Below are 22,962 nucleotides of genomic sequence, written 5' to 3'. Positions count from 1 at the left end.
TTAAAGCCATAAAAATATCGTATCCACTAGTCGAAAAGATAGAGTGATATCTCGTGAAGTCGTTTATCGTCTTATAAATGATAAAAAAAAAAATATATATTCGACAGAAGCGCCGTATGCCATATACGCACATGGCCATACCGATGGACAAGACAGGGAATTTTTGAATTATATAACACCTTTTATATACGTATAGATGAATTTAACACTATAATTTCCATACTTATATGGTTCTATCGTATAACAATAATATATAAATATATATATATATATGTGTGTGGGAAATGAAAATGCGTTGACGTGCAAAGATTTTATCGGCAGGTCATTCGCAGCAAAACCCCGAAACAAATAATGTACAAGCGTAAATAATAAAAATAATCCTGCGGCATAAGAAAACTTAAACGATTTTTTTTTATCAAATCTGAATAGTTTTTATCAGATTTTATTTTTATTTTTACAACATTTTTGTAACTAGTCGGACGATAAAGACACTAAAAAATAAAGCTTAGTGTATTATACTATTACAAAGATAATTAAGATAACGCAGTGATGAAAGCGTATTAATATTTTTTTTTCTTTTATAAAAGTCGGTATGGTAAATCGCATAGACGCACATGAAGTGGGAGGGAAGTACACCAGTGGATATCGATAGGTATAAATAAATACAATTTCAAAAAAATATAAAAATTCAATAAGCGTTTATTCGATATGTGTTTTTATAAGAATTCACAAGCGGTCTCCACATTAACCAAGTGAACCTCGGTCGTTGTTCACAAACCATCGGTGCACAGCGAAATAACACTAGTTGGCATATAATTTCGTAACCGTATTCACTATTCAACCCTCGGACACAGTTGATTAAACTGCAATATAAAGGAGGCGCGTATAATATATTTTATAAGCGAATGTATTCTATTCAGACCTACCTTGTAACTGACGTAGAGAAGTGATCTGGACGAAACGGCGTCGACGACCCAATGTACATAGCGGCTAGTAAACTTTCGTGCGAGAGCCACATCTGTTTCGTTGTTATTTCTTTCATCGGTAATTGCCGTGTACATCTAAGTAACATCATAATATTATGTACACCGTACACAGTATAGTCAGTAATTCATAATATAATAACACACGACGTACAGAACTAAGACCATTTATTTCCAATCCACCGACAAGGTTTTCCGAAATCTGCAGACCATAGTATATTAGTAGTTGGTATAGTATAATAAGCGGATATGTTTTTTTTTTAAATTATTATTTTTTGACATCACCACGGAAGCTAAAACAAACCAACCATACTCTCTCTCTCTCTCTTTCATAACATGACTGTCATACCTGATACGCGATATCCGGTCATATCCAACACGAGCATGTTAGTCTCCGTTTACACTATCTGTACAAAAAGTCAAAAACAAAAAAAAATGTACATTTACCATTTCACATAAAAGTCGAATGGCGAGTAGAGACCAGGACTAAATACAATATTCTCTGTGAGTGTTCCGGGGCGGAATGGCAATTTCAGTCGTCCGCAGGTTTTATGCGGACTGACGGGGTTAAGATTAGTATCAAAATACACCACGCGGACATGCGATAAAAATATATTTTATTATATTAAACAAAATGCGAACCGTACAACAGATCGACATCGTTCGGCGGTGTAGATCATGATGTCAACGACGTATAGCAAAACATATAATATTGTACATATTTTATGAATCATAGCTAAACGATAAGCAGCCGTGACGGCCAACTCAATATATACATATATATTATATAGGTACATATTATATTATATAATCGATAGTTGTACATATAAATCGTAAGACGCATTCATACAACTATAAATTATTATTATTATTATTATTATTATATAATACACATTTACCTCATGTTCTCGACGATTCACGCGATAACAGTATCCGACGACGATCAATGCACCCACGCGTTCCAAACGGCTCGCGTGATACGAAATAGATAAACGTAAAAAAGAATAATGATAATAAAAGTACGCTATATACTGTTTTGAATTATAATAGACGACGTATAATCATCAGTCATCAAATAATTTAGTGGTGAGGTCCGATTATCAATAATATTTATATAAAATATTACAGTGTCTACCCACTTTTTCCGTTTTTTTTTTTTTTTTTTGAAAATCTAAGCCACGAAGTCATATAAAAAATGAGAAAGTAAGTATCCGCTTTGCTGTATAGTCAAGTGAACATCGTCGTTGAGGAGTAAGTCTCTGTAATGTATGTGTTAAATTTGAATTCAATCATCAATCATTGCGTGTACGAAATACGATTCTGAACGAACATAGCCTGTCAACTTATATAATATTACTAAGTATATTTTATGATATATTTATATCGCTATTAAAGTAATTTATTTCAATATTAGTATTAAAGAAGGCTGACTTTCTACTTATCAAAAAATGTACACAGGAAAAGGTCATTATGTGTATTTTGGAAAAAATTGGAAATTTTATATTTTTATCTCTTAAAAGTACTAATTAGATACGAGTTTCTATTAGAAAACAAGTTGAAAAGTTTATTTTTTTATTGTGAATTACGTATGATGTTTTAAAAAAGAATAGTTTTGATAGTCTACAAATTTCTGTCGGACAAATAAGATAATATAAAATAAAAGATTAGATAAATTAATCGGCCAAAATAAACAAAATTATAAGAACTTTAATTACATCATAATTTGCACAATATTAATATAAAATATATAACTAACTAAAATAAAATACTAATACAAGATTATATACTACTTCAGTATTTAAATGTAAGTCACATTTTACGCGTGATATCATAAAATGGTACCATCAAACGAGCCGTATCTAAAATACAGGCGTGGTAATTATTTCGTATAATTAAAATAAATATACAAAGATAATTATTTGACGTATTTATTATAAAAGCACATTTATAAAAAAAGTTATATATTTCTTAATATTTTATTGTATCATTTCCATAGTGTTATATATTATTTATAATGTATGAACTTAAATAAATGTATGAATAAATAATATCGTATAAACAATTCACAATAAATATATAGATTAAGAGGAAAATACATACAATTGAGGGAAATCTTAGGATAAAAATTAACTTAGTAAATTACTGATTCGCAGATTTTTAAAACCAACATATTATAATCGGTTTTCTTTATAGAACAACAATTAATATATTTTTTTAAATACTCGTGGTGGGATAACATTATAACAACTCTATTTTTGTGATTTATATTTAAACACAGAAATAATTGTTCGACAAAAATGTTTAGACCCCAAAATTATTATTTTATGAATCACTATATTTTCACAAAATAAAAAAATCAGTTTTTTAAGTTGTACCTGTAATAGTCTTTTAATTAATATTATAATAAATTATACTAAATTCTTATATATACATAGGTATTTTTTTTAGGGACTCACTTGTCTTCCAACCACAATAAAGTATTTTTATCGCGTGTATCCTCCAGGCTCTAAGCCAGAAGTTTTAATTTACATTTATAGGTTCATTTACATCGGTCGACAGCATTTAACGATATGGAACGAATGAACGTCTTCGTCTCGGGCGTCGCGTTATTAAACATCCAACATCCAATAGGAGCGAACGTTTCTCGGCCAAAGGCTCCGTGTTTCATCGGGCTAGGAGATTGCACTGCCTAATATATTATACGTATCGTTCTATTTATGCGGCGCGTTTATATATTACGTCTAAACGGCTACGGTTACACCCTTGTGACCTCGAATCGCCGACGGTGAAATTTTAAATATTTATTTTAAACGTTATCTTGCCAATGTATGTGTAATAATAGTATAATAAATGTATCACAAGTAGGTATAGGCATTAGGCACATTATAGAACGGTTGCGGTTCTTTTATCATTATAATGTTATCGTAAATTATTGCTGCAGTTTTTAAATATAATATGATCAAATAACGATGTGTATAGATGTCGAATAAACTGTGTAGAGAATAATGATTTAAAGTCAAGGAGGAAAAAAAATCTCAGGCGGAAGTATATCGGAATGTTTAATATAATATAATCGTGCGTAAAGGACTGTGATAAACGCCCGCTTCATGCATGCCTTATAATAAATTATTTATTTATACAATAAACGTATAATATAATATCTCTCTATTATATACAAAAGGTTGTATATACATTATAAATACAGAGTGATTCACCAAGCATGCTCATCCTATTTTCAGCTTCAATAGTGTCGTTATACGAAATCTGATTTTTTGGAATTCTCTACCTTTTAAGTATAGGTAACTTTATTTATTTTTTTTTTTTGAATCTATGATCTATTAAATGTATACCTTTTTTGTACTACTTAAGGAATGTCCTAAAAATATACAAACTTTAGTTTTTCAAATAATAACCACCCTTTTTTTACAGTAAATTATTAAGCGGATAATTTTTATGAACATTTTAAGATATCAAAATAAAAATTCTAAAGAGTAGTTTTTAGTCATTTTAGTTTGTTCTTTTTAAATAATATAATAGATCCATGATAATGAGTAAAAGACATAGGGGTTATGATGATTTGAAAATATAATATTTAATCAATATTTATAAATGTATTAATTAATTATTTTATTTTATTTTTTTTATCCGGTATTATACATACATTTTATATTCTTGTAGAATCATGTATATGGTGGTATGACGTATGGTTGTATTATCCTGAATATAACATTTTATTAACTTTAATAAACATAATTATTTAATTAATATAATAGAGATTAATTATTTTACTTTTAAATATTTCAAGTTACAGAAATTAAATTTCAAGACGTAAAAAAGACCTTTGATTCTTGGGTTACCACAGCAAAGCTTGTAGGGTAGTTGGGGAACAAAACGAACAGACGGTTAAGAAGGTTAAGCTCTTTAGTATTACAATAATAAAATAATTTGCGTACACATAAATACCTCACTTTTTGTATGGGTATTTATAATCGTAAAAAAATTTGATTTAGTAGAATTGAGTAATTAATAAATTAAACTAAAATAAAATTGAACTTAAAATAATTTTACTATTGTGATAATTTGGGTGAACAAAAAAAAATATGCATTTGAAAATTCGTTGTAGAATAATTGACCTGGAAAAAAGTGGCAGCGTCGTTGATGGGTGCGCACCGCACCACTAAGACCTAAGACTGACATAAAGATAAACTGTGAACAACCCAAGTTATGAACAATAATGTTCACGTTAGTTAAGTATAGGTTTAGGTAAAGTATACCAACTAAATTATATTACTGCTATTATGTTATGGTTATATACTTATTTCCTCGTTTAAAGTATATGTCTTAGAGCCAAGGCGTAGCAATTTTGTGAGTACAAATAAACGAGTTTGTACACGTATAAAATCGCTAACGGTAGGACAACCAAAACGATTACAGGCGGACAACGAATGTGAAAATAAAATTCACCATTAACGTGTGTGTAAAATCACACGTCCGTCGACCAGAATACCCAAAATCCACGTGTTTTACGAGTGCTATTATTTTGTATCTTCTAAGAATATCGGAAAGATTTATTATTGTTTAAAATTAATTGTAACATTTTAAACATATTGAAGGGGATGAGTGTGATTATGCAAATCTATTTCAAAAATATTATTTGATCTCCATCTATGTGCAAATATTATGAAAATCATAAGCATACGGTTCGTGCGAATTATTTTTAGAAAAAGGCATTGTAATAATGTGTATTACAATACTAACGATTGACGAAGAAAATATAAAATTCTTTAAGTAACTTCTTCGCGGCATGCTTTCAAATATTGAAATATAATAATTTATTCTTATGAAAAATATTATTAAACTTACTTTAAAAAAATATTCAGTTTTCGAGTATAATCTATTTCCGGTTATAGATTTAAAACTGTATTACATCAATAGAAATTTTTTATGAGTTAATATATTTTTTTTGTTTTTTGACGTGTGTGTTTAGGAGGGGGGTATCATATCCTTGGGTATACAATCTGCACTCTCATTGATTTGTTCTCGTTTTAAATCCGTTTTCAAAAATATATAACACAATAAATCGAACCACGCAATGGCTTACGAATAGATCTGCAGCAGCGTTTCAGTCCTCTATACCTTCCCCTAGAGTAAACATTGATTTGTCGCACGGCGAGTACAAAGTGTGTCGTCTGGCAACGAAGTCGAAGCGTATAATATTATGTGCAAGACGATATAAATATACGTACGCACGAAATATTATACAGTGCATTGCCATATAGTTATACTCGATATTATTGTGATATATAAATAATGGCCACGGCGTATGTAACATACATTATCATCGAATCAGTATGATATATTGTGTTATATTAAATTGTACAAAACGTACAAGTGAGGTATATTATAACGGATGCGAGCTGCACACGACGCGCGGTTGTCGACAAATACGATTTTAACGACCGACACGTGGGAGCCGGTCACGGATAAGGAATAGACCGCGGCGACTACATAACAACATTATACATTCATATCTATTATACACGTACGACGTACGATGATAATAATAATAACAATAATACGCTTTATAGTTGTGTATCTACAACAGCGGTCGGAGTCTGCGCGCGAGACGGTCAAACCACAGGGATTTATCGGGATTTCGCAGATAAACGTGCAGGTCTCGAATGTATTGGTAGTGTCCGCCGCACGATTAATGTTACGATAGTAATATTACGTCGTTTGCGGACGTCGATTTATTGTTCGTCGGTTGCGTGTATTCGTCAGATGACAAAATAACATTTGTTATTATAATTATTCGTCCGAACACATCATAATTTATTATAATAACATTATACTAATAACAGTTGTAACGAATACAAATCGGCATTTAAAACTTCCTATTACAACATTTTTTTTTTTTTTATTGGATACGCAGTTTTTTAAATCTGATACTTGGAATTTACATGTATACTAAAAAAATCATTTTATGATTATTATAAAATGTTAGTTTAAATTTTAGATCATGTATTACATATATTTTATATTTTTTGTGAGACCATTTTTAGGGACTATTATCTTTAGTATAAACGTTTTAATAATTGGGAAACTTCTTGTTTTAATTTTGAATTAAGTTTTATAATATAAAACGCAAAACAATATAGTTTTAAGCTTACAATTATTATTTAATATTTTATTTGTGAGCTCCATCTCAAATTTGCATTTTACAAATAACTTCTATTGTTGGTATAGTTATACATAAAAACATTATATTTTAAATTTAAATTTATTTATTACAATGATACATTGTAATTTGTGAGCCAATGTATGACTATATACCTTACTAATTATACATAATACAATAGTGATAATTATCCAACGCTAATCATGCAAAACAGGAACCAGTGCAGCGGAACGTTTCGAATTGTATTGTATTATTTACAAGTATAATATATTACACGCTGCATTCAACTGTTTTGGACGTCTGCAGGTTGCAGTACAAGTAGCGAATTAAATAAGAGTCTAGAATAAATATTTGTTCAGAATAAATTCAAAACAAATCTAATACCCACATTGCAATTATATATACAGGATGGTTCACTAAATATGTTTACCCATATTTTTTTCGTTGAACGACGACTATTAGATTTTGATTTTTTTGATTTATGAATCAAGAGTTTAAGACCAAATTTCAAATTCTTGAGATTTCTTTGTACAGTGAGTATCTTGTGAAGATATAAACTTTTTTTTTTTAATGAAAAATTCTATTTTTAGTGTAAATTATTTAGTGATATATATATATTTAAATGTCAATGTATTTAATTTAAAATTTGGATGCGTAATTTTTCAGTCATTAAAATGTTTAAAGTAAGTATAAAAATCCTTGTAAATAATTTTACAAGAATTTAAAACACATGTACATTGTCTAGCAATTACTATAGCTTGGATCATTTTCACAAATAATAAACGTTGATAGATTGATATTAAATATGAATATTTTAAAACCATCTTGATCACCATGCCTTCCACATTAATTAACTATTATAAGCTATTATCTTTTTAGTAAGTAAAATAATGTAATTAACTCTACATTTTGAATAACTGCATTGTTGTAGAAAAAAGGAATGAGTCTGCTTGGTAAATCACTGTGTATGTTATAATATCTTGTTATTGTTTTATATGCATAATTTTTAGTGTATTTTCTTCGATTATAGTCCATGGACTTACAGAAACTAATTAATTTTTTTAGCGATTTTTAACGAAGTCAAGTTTATTTAACGGTTTTTCGTATACAATTATAATAAATTAATTTACGGAAAATATCATATACACCTACAAGCGTGGGATATGGAAAATAGTAAGTAGCTTACAGCGATGGACGAAATTTCGTTTTACATTTTTTAATAAATCTGAAGTTATAGAATACTAAAAAATAATAAAAATATATATTATTTACGTTCCATGATATATATAAATTATACTTATAGTATATACCTACATATTATGTGATGTGTAGATATATGATATATGGAGTATAGCTGTAGCATTCATCTTAAAATACTATATTATATTACAAGTCTGTCAGTTTGCTGCAGGGTAAACGTTTTTTTTTTTTAATATGCATTCAGTCGATCGTTAGTTTTAAATTAAAACTCGAAATATTATGTTTGCTTTAAAATTGCGACACACCATATTATTTTTTGTTTGAATTAAATAAATAAATATGCGCGTGAAAAGTTTCAGATTTTGATTCAAAAGTTTTATGCCCAGTTGCACAAATGTTTGCCGCAGTTAAAGGGATCCTTACATATTTAACAGTCCTTTAAACATCAAATAATGACCCATGATTGGTCCATTAAATTTAATGAATTGTTAAATTTATCAAATTTCTGCGCAGCCCTGCGTATCCAATAGGTATTCATCCGGTTAACAATAATTGTATATTGTATTTTACGAGATGGTTTAAACTGGAAGAACTATTAAAATTCACAGTAATAGCAATCTGAGATTATACGTATTATGTATATAGTAGAATTAAAAGTAAACGTTATTTGAGGGCATCTTAAATTAAAATGTGACCACAAATCAAAAGAAGGATGCTTTGGATTTAATTTTTCTTTTTTTCTCGTTATATAGATAACTAGTACTGTAATTTTATTTGTGTTATAAAATCGAATTTAATTAATAGTGGTAAAATTAAAAGTGGTCGCTAAATAAATTTTAGTTTTATTTTAAAATATTACATAATATAATACGAGAGTAAACGCTTCAATATTATTCATACTAGTAGTGATGTGAAAATATGTACTTGTATTAATCGAAATTATTTCACTAAAAATATGTTGAACTTTTCGTTGTTTAAGTTATAGTGTATACGATTGTCTTCTATTCGATATTGTATTTTGTGGTTTTAGTAGAAGCAAAAGTTTTTACACCGTCAGTCTTGTATTATATTATACAATTGTTATTATACACATAATATTTCCACTACAATAATAATATTCAAGGCGCATATATATATAATATATAATATGTTAAAAAGTATATAAAAACTAAAATATTATTTTTTTTTCAAATATAATTTTAAACTTTTATCCTTTAATATTTTTGTTTTTGTTTTTAGAGAGCGGTTTTTACATTGTTTTTTATTATCTTTAATTCATGAAAACGGTGGGTTTAGAAAAAGTGAACGCAACTAGTTGAGTTTGGGTTCTGGTGATTTATCGTGCTAAATAAATTTATGGCTCCGAGTTTGCTTGCTATAGTATACTCATTTATAATACACAGCTGGAAAAAATTAATGTCACCTACGCAATAATTGATTTTTTTTTTAATCCTCCTGTTGTAAAATTCAATTGTTTTTGAAAAAAACTTGGCTCATTTCACTTTTGCATATTTTATTTGACTAATTATAGTATTTTATTGTTGTTGTTGTTTTTTTTTATCTTAGACCGTTCAAATATATTTGAATTTATCATAAGAGGTATGCGTTTAAATACATTGGCTGTGCTTCCGAGGATTAATGTGAGTATTTGGTTTTTGTATTTTTATTAACGAGTATTAACTTTAAATTATATCCAATGTTAATAGAGTCACGGTAGTATAGTATTCGGACATGAATATAATATTTTCTCGTATTTTATTAAAAACATTTTTTTTTTTTTCTATGACCAAATGCCGTTACTATACTTATAAATTGGCTTTAATAAATATACAGTGCACATATTCCATACAATAACCACGGTTTGTTGGTCGAGTTCTCTGTGAGAAGGAAGTCGTATATAGAGGAGTTTCCGGTGCATCTATTATTATTTATTAATATTAAGAGTGCTAGAGAAACCTAGTCCTACACGGGATTTCCGGGCTAATTGTCTATACACGCACGGGTATAATATTATTCCAAAATGTATTATGTACAACTCTCTCCGTGCGTCGTTTACCGGTAAGTTTATTCTGTTTATGGATATTGGAGTGCTGAGACGTAAAGAGTCAAACGTTATTTGTACACTGATTCCGGCTCGTCGATTTCAATTTGTCACGAATTCATAGCCATTGAGTGTGTTTACTCTTGCGGGGACTAGTAGATAAAGCGAAGTATTGAATAGGATTTTTTCCAAACCTTACAATATTATATATGCGACTTGATCGTTTAAAAAATGTGCCCGGACGATGATGTAATATCCATGGATTGGCAGTGCATATTACATAAGATATACGAAGCATATAATATAGCAAATCTGTATACCTCTCGGGACTCAGCGGGTACGATATTGAGAAACGATTTTTGAATTTAGATAGTACGCGTACGAGCGTATGGCTTTGACGAAATCGGTAAAAGGGTCTACGCGTGGTCTATTTTACAAAGAATGCACATGGACAATATAATTTTATTTTTCTCAAATCATTTTTATGTAACGAGAATATATACGCTATACTTGTATATAATATGTGTATATATATACCATATTGTATATATTATATAAGGAGCTACCAACAACTTCATCAACTTGATGGAGTAATCGTTTAAAAATATTTGTAAGTCTTAATGTTGTTATATGTAAACAATTATTATATAATTTTATATTTTACGTTCAAGAAAATTTATTTTCTTTAAATACTCTCTTTAATGTTACTAAAAGGTTATTATTTTCGAAAAACATCATTACTCATTAGTGCTTGTTATGGTTTTGCCGCAGGGACTTTAAACAGCAAAGGTTGTAAAAGTCCTACATACTTTCTTTGTCGTAATCAATCAGAATCTCAGAAAGCTTAAAAGAGGAAATTTAAAAAGCCCTTTAAAGACTAGATGGAAATGTTATAATCAATCATAAATAGTTTTTGATTTCTTTAGAAAATAATGATTTTCTAACAATATATACAGCCAAACCGGAACTTGAGAAAATAATGTTTGCAATACTGTCGAAAACAAAAACATATATTGGTACATTATTATTAAACGCACGATAATTCGGGTGAAAATTTTCAAGTTGCAATTCGGATCTATGTGCACGAGTATCTTATGAATACAGATAAAACATACGTATATCGAAATTTTATGATTTACCTGCAGAACATCTATGTAATATGCCTTTATTTTCTATGCATTTATTTCTATTATATGACAGGCAATTGAAGCAAAGGCGTATAATCGACGCATAACGTAATTCACGCATTTCCTTGTCGTGCACAACCAATCTGTGATCGCGTATCATTGTAACAGACAAACAACAAAATGTGTATCTGTCTCCGAACATACCAACGCCGTGACATCGGTCAAATACTAATCGCGTCATATGTCAAGCACGCGGCGATATGATGTACAATTGATCAAATTCCATTATTACGGTAAGCGTATATATATATAGAGGCATTCTATGAATTATAATGATATGCACACTGCACATAGGCAACTCATCCGCGGTTGACACGTGTCGTCCGAAAATGCGGAACGATGACGACCCAGTGTTTGCAACACCGGTAGACATAGCAACCGTAAATGTGCGATCGTAGGTATACGATTTAATGTGGGTCGCGACAAACTAGATTTTACCGCGGGATCCCGTACAGACTCGTGGCGCGGGGGTTACAGGGCACTCGGGGTGGTCCATTTGTCATTAAATCCGATAATGATTCGTATTTTGTTTCAGCGGCAGCGGCGGCGGGGGGCGGAGGGTGGCGTAGGACAAGAGAGACGAATTAAGATTTCTCGGCGGCTGGGCCGTTGTATTTACACGTTGCCTTTTGATTTTGGAACCTCGCGCGAATAATATTTCACAGCGTTTAATAATCGCGCGCGTCACCGTGTACACCGAAATTTATTCGCGCACAAATACTACACAATAGACGTCATTATATACAGAATATGGTATTATGCATCGGCACGTAAACTATATATATACACACACACACACACTCACACACACACATCTTTTAGTATAAGACCTCATCAATAAGACGTCTACAACTACTACGATATAATATACGTGCACAGCCGCCGCCTCCTTGATAACGATTATGATGACGACGATAATGGCAATAATGATAATAGTATAGTGTTTTCATTCGATTATAATAATATATGGCTTAAAGTTATAGAAGCGTGACGACACCCGCGAAATCAAGAATTATGAATTCGGTGGGGTCGGTGGTGCTCGAGTATAATGGAGTTATCGGTGGAATGGGGTTCGAGGTGGAGTTTCGGAGTTTCGGCTAATGGTTATAATATCGTCGTCGTCGTTGTGATGTGTATGCGATAACCGACAGTGGTATAATAATAGTGGTAATTATCAAGGGTCTAATCAATATGTTCACTGGAAACTAAGCGGGGAATATTCAGTAGAAGATATTATTATCTACGTCGATGGCGGGTGAATGGCCGCATGCGAATGGGTCGTATCGGGTAGGAGCGTACTCGTCCATACATTTTTACGACGATGTTATATTGTTGTCACGGCGCCTATGTAGAATAAACCGTCTTCTGAAAACTGGGCCAATGGTAAATTACGAATATAGCAAACCGAATGAATAATATCTTATGTAAAATACATGACAACTGGTCTTCGTCTGAGGGGGGACGGGGGTATCATAGACTTCAATAAACTCGGTCGTCCTTAGGTAAGCGAGTAGGGCTAGATGGCTTAGCCTAGGCCCTTGTACGTTTAATTTAATCCGAGGTCACGTGTTTTAAAATATATAATTTATATTCTATACATTGGTTAATCAAATTAACGTTTCATAGAGACATAACGAATGGATTACTTAGAAATAAAGTAGCTATTTATTTAATAATAATATGTAATATTTATTATGTAAAAAGTAACTATAATGGTGTTATGGTCATGGTCAAAAATTTAATATGTAATAGATCAAACATGGTAGGATAAAACAAAGGGGTTATAACAAAAATAATAATATTATTAATTTTAATTTTTAATTTTGTTTAGAAGACTGAATATAATTAAAATAGTAATTACATATATATAAAACACATAATTACTAAAATAGTATTGGACAATATGTGTGTGTGTGTGTGTATACAAATAGTGTTTGGCCCAATTCATCATTGAGGTAAAACTTCGTAGATATTGGTGAAATTGAGGTCCAAGCAATTCTTAAATTACTTATTATTTACACAATCATAAAAGAAATCAAAATGTAAAAAAAATAACCAAATAGTACATATTAATAGGAATTTATAATATAAGGGATACAATTATAATAAATATAAAATTAATATTATGTTGTACAAAAATAAAAAATCTTCTAAAAATAATAAAAATAAAGGATAATAAAAAATTTCGTCTTGCAAATTTATTAGCTATATTTTTATTAGATGTTTATATTTGGTAAAATATTTGAGTGTTGGAATAATTAAATTATAATTTTTAGTATGTAATAAATAAGCTCTGTTTAGAATCTATTAAATTTAGCTTGAATGTAATTTATTTTGCATGGATTATTTTTAAATCTACAGTAAACTATCGGTTGTGTTCTTTTATTTTGTATAATTGTTATAAATTTAGCTTTGAGTAGTTAAGCCTTAATTGTGTTGTGTTTTAGAAACCATTCATTGAAGTGACAGACATCAGAGACAGAGTTTAGATAAGCCTTTTCACAACTAGTTTCAGATATGATTAGGGCAGTGTCATCTGCATAAGAAAATAATTTTCCATACATATTTAAATGTCCTAGTGCAGCTACATATATTATACATAAGATCAAAGATAGCACAGTACCTTTGGGAACTCCGTTGATGACTATAAATTCATCACTTAGAGTATTACACATTTTTTCTTGGTTTTTTTCTGTTTTTTTAGGTAGAATTAAAAAAGTTTATAGTATTTGTCGTCTATACTCATTGATTTAAGGGTACTTAGTAATTACTCATGAGAGATGCTAACAAACGTTTCATGAATATTCCTAAACTTTTGTTTTTTTGTTTTATGTTAGTGTATTTGTCTTTAGAAAGTTGTCCTAGTGCATCTTTTGTACCTACGATTACTCTAGAACCATATTATAACTTTGACAGAATAAAGTTTTTTTTAGGTATATGCTACGAGTATTTCTTATAGTACTTTCAAATATTTTTGAATAAACATTTATAATACTGATTAGTCTATTATTTGAAATATATGATCTATGTATCATCTCATATTATATGAATAGCATATAAAATCGAAGCTATTTTAAATAAATTCAGTATATTGCCTTCCACTAAAATCGAATTAAGTAAATGAACTAGGATATCCGATATACATTTTTAATATACTATATGATGCTTATAGCAATACCGTTTTTTTCCGAGACTGAATCTCCTTAAATGCTATTAATTCTATGAGTTATTTTTTCTAATTTCTGTATTTAAAAGATATAATGATTGTGTAGTATTAAATTTAAAGGATGTGATTTTTCTGTTTTTTTTTCCTAGATTATTATTATTTAGATTCCCTATAGATCAAATATAAGTCGAATGTGTTAGCAGTTAAATATAATTACCTTACCTCTATATGTCTAAAGATTTTTCAAAGACCATCCTATATAACCTACACAGTTAATGATGAACACGTGGATTACTTTAAATTCATTTTTTGTTTCTTTTTTATTATGAAATGCTATGATAATTATGAATTTCTCATTTTAGTTGTCAATTTAATAAAATTTAAAAAATCGTAAAAATTAAAATATAAGTATAATATACATAACATATTATATAAAAAAAAACCGTGAAACAATTAAAAGCCCGATGACAATAATTATAGTATTGATATTGCCCCTAATATATAATTGTATGATATTTGAAATCGTATAGTTAAGAACCATCGATTTATATTATGTTGTTTAAAATTATTTGTGCGTAAATTGTGTTTTATTTCAAAATATTCTTTTCTACAGCAACGGTTTAAAAAATTTTTACTGTATTTTTTTTTTTTTTTTTATTGCGATCTCTATATTAAATATTTTTTTACGCGTTGTACGTAATGTAGGTCAATCGATGAAAATTATTTCAACGAATAGTGATGAATATTAAATAGTTTAATATTCATCACTATTCGCTGGTGGATGTTTGTTATTACTTCATCGTTTTGACTAATCTCCTTAACAGAAACCAAAAATAGATATTTATTAGGAAGCTAAAATTTGAAATTTAAATATTAAATTTTTAATAAAAACGCATCATCATACTGCTTTCTTAACCACGGGTTATGTGGCACAAATGTACCGTTAAGTTGGAGATGATCTTTAGAAAACTTTTTTTAAGCCTTGTAAGATGAATTTAATGCGTTGCAGCCAATATTAAAAAAATCTTAATTGGTTTCACATCGTATAGTGATTTCGTAGAATTTTTGCAGGTTTTCTACTGAAAATTGTTCTCGTTGAAATCGTTCAATTATGTATGTATCTATATCAATATTGAGTGAAATTCAGCATTTTTCTTTAGAAATAAAACAGTTTCATGTTTTCCCAGCAAAACTTCGGATTGAAATAAGAAACATTGATAGTATACTTGTCGGTATAATAAGCAGCGTTACATGGTCACACGGACAATTACTCCGAGTGAGAAAACGTTCGCTTAGAGTAAAATAAAATTCAATTTAAAATATTTAAACCATTTACCTATAACGCTGTAAGACTGCTGTACGCCTGTATGTCCATAAAAGCAATATTGAATTTTAGTACTGTTTACGTAGAATTTAATTAGTTTTATGTACACACACATGTTCAAATACACGAATGCATAAGTATACAAAAGACCTGTAATACATTTAAAAGCTAAATAACAATAATATTTCGTTACACTGACGTACTGCAGTAATAACAAACAGAAACAACAAAAATAAATTTTTTATCAGAAATACTTACAAAGATTTAAAAGTAAATTACTATGTAATAAATCGAGTGATCCATTAAATGTAAGGCATTCATTTTTTTTTTAAAAACTATTACCGTTTTTGAAATATTTATTTTTTATAATTTAAGAGCGTTCAAAACATATTTCTAAATAATTATAATTTTTCTACTAATAAGTAGAAGTAGAGTTCACTAATATATTATGTAGTTTAACAATATTTTGGGTGATGATTAAAACCCTCAGCACGTCCCACATTAATTCATCACTGTTTACATGTACATATACTTAATTATATCTATAAAACCAAGAAAATATTCCAATGAACTTATTGTGCTCACGTGTGTGTTTAGCTGTAGAAATACGTACAGGTAAGTCCGACTCCGAAGATCCAACGACTTATTACGAGCTCTGTTTAGAGTACGATTACGATTACATATACCCGTCAACCGAATTCTACTTTTGGAAATATAGTATACGCGCGTGTATTTATATCGTGTGGCGTGTGTGTATAGTACAGGTTACTCAATAACTCGTAACGGTGCTTATACGGGATAATAATAGCATACGTTTTGTACAATAAAAATTTACACTGTCGAGAGCATAATAATATTATTCAAGTAGATATAGGGTACTCGTCCGAATCTCGTCCTTTCCTCGTCACGAGTAGGTAAAATAATATGACTTCCGATGCATGCAGAGCGGCACTTCGAAACCTTTATCTGTGGCCAATATATAAATATACGAAGCAAACACTCGTACGTATTAACACCCCCTCCCCCGACTTTACAGTATACATAATATATATATACGACCGGGAAATGCATTATGATATTGATATGTTTACGGTTACTCCCCTACCCGGTCACTCTACTCTATACACGAAATGAACACAGAGTTACCACCACTTAGTGAGACCTGCTGTATCACTACCGATGTATATATAAGTACAATATGTATTATAGCTATATCATACACACATGCATATATAATATATATATATATATTGCACCCTGAAGCTTCCCAATTACGCGAATCCGTAGTTTACCTTCACTCTTTGACCGAGTGCTAACACCCTCGCAGCCCCTATTATAATTACTATCTTCCGTAGGTACCTTTGCATTTAAACCGCCTCCGGGTCTTCTCCAGTCGTGACGTATAGCCAAGTATTATAAGACGGAAACCAATATGTAGATATAACACATACGGAACGATTCATCAAGAATGCGCATCCCCATTTTTCATTTAATAATGGATTTATTTAAATTCTTATTTTTGGAATTGTCCAATACACTAAAATATCATACGAATATATCTATTTGAGTTCTTGAGATTTCTCGTTCTACTTTACCCATGACGATATGAGCTTTAAATTATCTCTAACTCCCTGTTTTACTGTAAATTATTTTGTGGATAGCTTTTTTTTAAATGTCGTTGTACTTAATTAGCGGTTTTTCATTGATTAAGATGTTTATTGTTTATACTAAGAATGATAGTCCTTAAAAACGGTTTCACAAAATCATAAAATATACTTATATGTAGTAATACTGTGTCCGTATTATTGAATCTAGTATCATGTTATATTTGAACCATTTTTACAATTAATAAACGTCGATAAATTAATATTAATTAGTATAATTTTCAAGTCACCATGGCTTCTATGTACTCTAAACCCCATTATCATATACCTATAAATTATCTTTAGTACACACGCGTAAATCACTCCGTATATAATTATTTTAAACACACAATGTATACATAATTGTATACTTATTATAAGAATTGTAGTTTTCTTTTAATCCGCGCAGTCTGCTACGAACTCGCGCGTATGTATACCACGGATACAGTTTATTTATTTTAGAGCCTTAGATGAACGGAAAGGGTTTCGGCACAGTATAATTGGTGTTTGTTTTTAATTAATTATTTAATCTGAACCAAATAGCACCTATAGTTGCTTCTGCAGTGAATATTATGTACAGAAGAACTATCTGTTCAAACGCGTATACGGCCTTGATTGTGTGTCAGTATTGTTTGTCCCTTTTCAAGTTTGGATTTCGTTTTATTCGAGACCTATATAATACAATATATATGTATCATAAAAACAATAACTTGATCTTTGTGTAAGGTCAATCTCACAACCAATTAATATTTCATGAGCAATTATATCTGTGATTGCGACGACACCAACGGTTTTTCTCTTCAGCGAATCCTTTCCATTTCGTCGTCATCGGATTCACGATCACTATGTATTATCCTCAATTCGTGAATATCAAATTTTATTCGGCACATATTTTAAACGCACTACTGCGATTTGATTAACAGTTTCTTATTCTAATGTATATGATACTGAAACATTTGTTGGCAATTCTTAGTAATGATCTCACGCGTTATAGTATTGTTAGAAGTGATAACATATGATAATGTGATATACTACAATAAGACATCGAGACTATTATAAAATTGTATTTGCAAACGAGTTGAAATAATGAACTTGTATAAGAAATTCTCTGAAATATATCCATTGTGGATGTTTTTAATATGGGACATAATAATACCAATATTATGTTATACTGCTATAGTTTGAAATGTTAACAGGATGTTTATTTATTTCATGACACATATAAAGATATTTAATAGAACGAATTGAATGTGAAAAGTGAATAAAAATGCACATAGGAGATATAAAAGAAAATATTTTGTTTTATACGCACAAAAATATACGAATGACTTATAATATAATTTTTTTTCATAAAAATAAATGTTGTATTTTATATTCGCATTGGTGTATTTTTTTTAACTCTCGCGAGTTTTACTATTGGTGAAGGGTAATTTTTAATTCTTAACGAAAGTCCCGATAATCGCTATAGAGAGTTTTTGATGCAATACAAATAATGATAGTATAATTAATGATGTTTTACAGTAGTACCACTTGTGCGGATTATCACATAGCTGAAATACATAAATTATAATATTCTGAATATTTAATTGCATTTAATACGCATATAAGGTATAAAAATGTATGTAATATATGTATGTAGATTGCGTTGCAATTGGATACAATGGAAAAATTATACGAGGTTAAAAGCCGTTTTTTTTTTTTACTAAAAAAAAATCCGAATTAATTAATAATAATAATGGTAAAACGATCGTCAAAAGCAATTAAAGTGGAATTATAATTTCTAAATTCGTAACTTTGTTTCACTGGTAGCGTACTAACCTGTATATTATATTATTATAATAAACTTTATTGGTTATTGTTCAATGTTGAAGAAAATATCGTATTTCAATTTTTATATACCTATCTCGTTGTTACAATTGTCTGCGTCCATGACTGTTCTGTATGCTTTCAATTGAACATTGTCGTGAATATTGTATTATGCGTTCAAGTGCTGAGAAAGCGTTTGAAATAAATAGGAGTACTATTATGCAAATGATGTGTTGAAATATTATAACATCGAGAATATTCGTGCGAATCTCCTCCATTACTATGCTACGGTATATAAACGTTTATAAAATAGTTCCCTCGATGATAAGAACACATTAAACTGCTGCAGAAATCCGCAATACATATAATATTGTTAGTTATAAACGATGGGCTATTATTGTTGTACATTCGAACGAGCGATATAAAAAGAGGATCAATAATTTAAATATTATATTGTTTCCGTTTTACTGTCGTTACAGATAATTGTAATATCACACGTCATATTATATGTCAATATTCATACTATGTCATTATTGTGTCCAATGTAGAGTCTAACGTCATTTTATATAGTATTGTACTCGAGTAAATGATGTGCTGCAGTTAACAATAATTCTTTTTAATTATTATGCCATACTAAAATATCAGCTACGACGTCGTCCTCCTATTTTATTAACATTCAATCGTTTTAAACTAACATAATATTGTGATTGTTATTATTTCGAAGTAGGTACATTTTTCTTGTTTCTTTTTTGGATACGTCGTGTCCATGACTGTATTACTGTGAACTACGCGGGTTAGGACCAAGTTGTACAATAAAAAGGCGTATAAAAAAAAGAGACATTCATGAATAATACATTTTTCGTTCTTATTTTTTGGATAATTCTCCTACTCCCCCTACTAAATTTCCGTCTCCATCCTCCAAGACTCCTTTCCGTGGTGTAGAACTGTAGTGCATCAACGATGATTTATATATGTCCGTCAGTTGAACATTAATATTGATATACAGCGTTCTTTGACAAAACCTCGAGAAGGAGAAAAAAATCTGCTCTTTATGATGTATTAGTTTACCTGTTTTTACGTGTATTATGAATATTGCATAGGTATGTCTTAAAAAATTATGACGTTTCTACTACAGTTAACCGGAATTTTTACCAGCTCACAAAATAAAAAATCATTTAGTTCGTTGGATTTGACAAATAGTTGTGACAATATGCTATCTAAAATATGATAAAGCATTTAAAATTGTTTTTTTCCAACAATATAAAAAGGTTAGACATAATTTTTTTTGTGTTATATGTACCTATTAAAATAACTTTTAACCATACCTAAAATCATTCTAATACATGGATTACAATTTAATCCTTGCCGCCGTTCTGTATTACATTAAGTTTGATTAACACAACGTATTGCCGCGATATTGTAATATTTGTAATGTACATCTAATATCATATAGTTATCATATTAAATAATGCAAATAACCCTCCGAAAAATAATGAATTTAAAGAATTTTACACCTATGTTAGGCAAATAATAACGTAAGTAATAACTATAACATTTTAAGTATAGATACTTTTATTATGTGTATACAATTGTATAAAGAATTTTATAAGAATTATTGTTTTCTATAATAATATGTACAGACTATAAATTTTATTAGTTGTAAAATTATTTTAAACTGTATTCATGTTTGAATAGGTAAATTAAATAATTTGTATTACCTACACGTTTACTGTTTGAATTATATAAATATTAAGTAGAGAAACATTTTTTCAAAAGACAAAGTCGTTATTTTTTACCATTTATTAACGTGTAAATTAAGCTTTATTCACTTTTTTTTTTTTTTAATTTCATTCTACAGCATAAAAAGGCAATATTAAAAGGATATTTATATTCTTATATTTGAATTAATTTAAATTCAAATAGTAAAGAAGTTTTTTAATCTTCGAGTTCAAAAAAAAAAAAAAACTGTTATGTTCTCATTGTTTATGTCGGTAGTATAAAATATGATTTACTATTATGGTACAAGATTTTATCAGAAATGTTCATTATTTTTTTCTAAATAATACTATATTATGGTCGTTTCTTGTTTGTTTCGCATAATTAAATAACTGATTGGTACATTTTTATATTATTTGTTATACATTATTAACAGATCAGGAACGTATAATAGTAATATTGTGTATATAGTGTAATCGATTTAAATCTTGCATGACGTGTTCCTATACTAATTTGTATACGATAAACACGTTTAGTAAAATTTTAATATATTGAAAAATTACAAGAGGCTTAAACTATTTTAAAAATACATATCAATATTATTGACCCGTCATATATTATAATATGTGATACATCGGTATCTTTAAAAATATATTCTTTAAGCAGACGCGTTAGGATTTAGACGTTTAAATTGAAATTTTTGAAATTATGCGAGATAGAATTTGTATAATGGTTCTACATGAATATATTCAATTCGATTTTATAATAATTAACATATAAATTAGACAATTTGTTATAATGGAAACACTTCCAGTGCAGCAATATTGTTGACGAAAGTAATAAAGAATTACGAGCATGTCTGTCGCATATTGCATTTATCTACCTATGGCGCCACAGCCACAGTGTTTCTCAAAATGTTGATTACTTGATTGTACAAATATATATATATACATATATAAAGGTTAAAATAGCGTGACTAAACTCTTAATGAAGTAACTTAAATCGCAATAGGCCATTATTTAATTACATTACGGATGGACAACTTCATAGGATGTTTTTCTTAGTATACAGAAATGTTGTAGTCATTCGAAAATATTTTCCAAAAAAATCAGTTTATCAATACATGTATCCTGCTGAAAAACTATAATTGAATATTTTAAATAACGTGTAATTAAAAAAAAAAAAAAATGTTATCATAGAGCACTCGAACCAATCTACACCATATAATGATAATGCTATTATTGTGTATAATTATTACTTATATAGTATAGCAGGGGTGGCTTTTAGGCGGGTATAGCAGCCACCCCCCCCCTAGACACCTTACTCTTTATTTTGTCAAACATTGTCATTGATTTAATTATGTATAATTTGTATAATATTAATATAAAAAAATATTGCCCCCCGGCAAAGAACTAAAGCCACCCCATGTAATATAATTAATAGTTATATATAATGTGGTATGTGGTTTACCGGTTAAATTACAATAATTATAGAAAGCAGCCAAGTACCTTTTTAAAATCAATGATCTAATAATTACGTGGTATGGAAATTGTTAGGAATAAATAAAATATCTAATATATTTCATTGGACCGTAAAACACTTATTGGAAATACATTGAATCTAAACGAAACATTATTCATAGCGTGTTTCCACCAGCTTTATTTTTTAATTATACGAATTATATAGTAGAATAAAAATTATATGAGAATTTTAAGACG

The 22,962-nt window shown here is 29.2% G+C and overlaps 1 protein-coding gene across 5 annotated transcripts; it reads right to left on the bottom strand.

Annotated features, from left to right (window-relative positions):
* Positions 1-681: 681 nt before the first annotated feature.
* On the bottom strand, positions 682-3,657 carry LOC113554023. Of its 5 annotated transcripts, XR_003405226.1 has the most exons (5): positions 3,440-3,657; positions 1,883-2,325; positions 1,138-1,390; positions 927-1,061; positions 682-863 (listed from the first exon to the last, which is right to left on the bottom strand). XR_003405226.1 is itself a non-coding variant. In XM_026957668.1 (4 exons), exons 2-4 carry the CDS (start codon positions 1,149-1,151, stop codon positions 689-691), a joined length of 324 nt encoding a protein of 107 aa, XP_026813469.1. In that variant the 5' UTR covers positions 1,152-1,390; positions 3,440-3,657; the 3' UTR covers positions 682-688. The 5 variants fall into 5 exon arrangements, 3 of the variants coding, with proteins under 3 accessions (XP_026813469.1, XP_026813470.1, XP_026813468.1); XR_003405225.1 differs by lacking the exon at positions 3,440-3,657 and having other exon boundaries at positions 1,883-2,507; XM_026957668.1 differs by lacking the exon at positions 1,883-2,325.
* Positions 3,658-22,962: the final 19,305 nt, after the last annotated feature.

This window comes from Rhopalosiphum maidis, chromosome 2 (assembly GCF_003676215.2).
Source record: "Rhopalosiphum maidis isolate BTI-1 chromosome 2, ASM367621v3, whole genome shotgun sequence".
NCBI classification, from domain to species: domain Eukaryota; kingdom Metazoa; phylum Arthropoda; class Insecta; order Hemiptera; family Aphididae; genus Rhopalosiphum; species Rhopalosiphum maidis.
Note: the sequence above shows the minus strand (reverse complement) of the source record. Positions and strands in the feature narration are given on the sequence as shown.

Bases quoted from the DNA above. Each gene is read 5' to 3' on its own strand.
- LOC113554023 (XM_026957668.1), bottom strand. The intron at 864-926 runs GTAGGTCTGAAT...TTTATATTGCAG, and splicing joins TTCTCTACGTCAGTTACAAG to TTTAATCAACTGTGTCCGAG.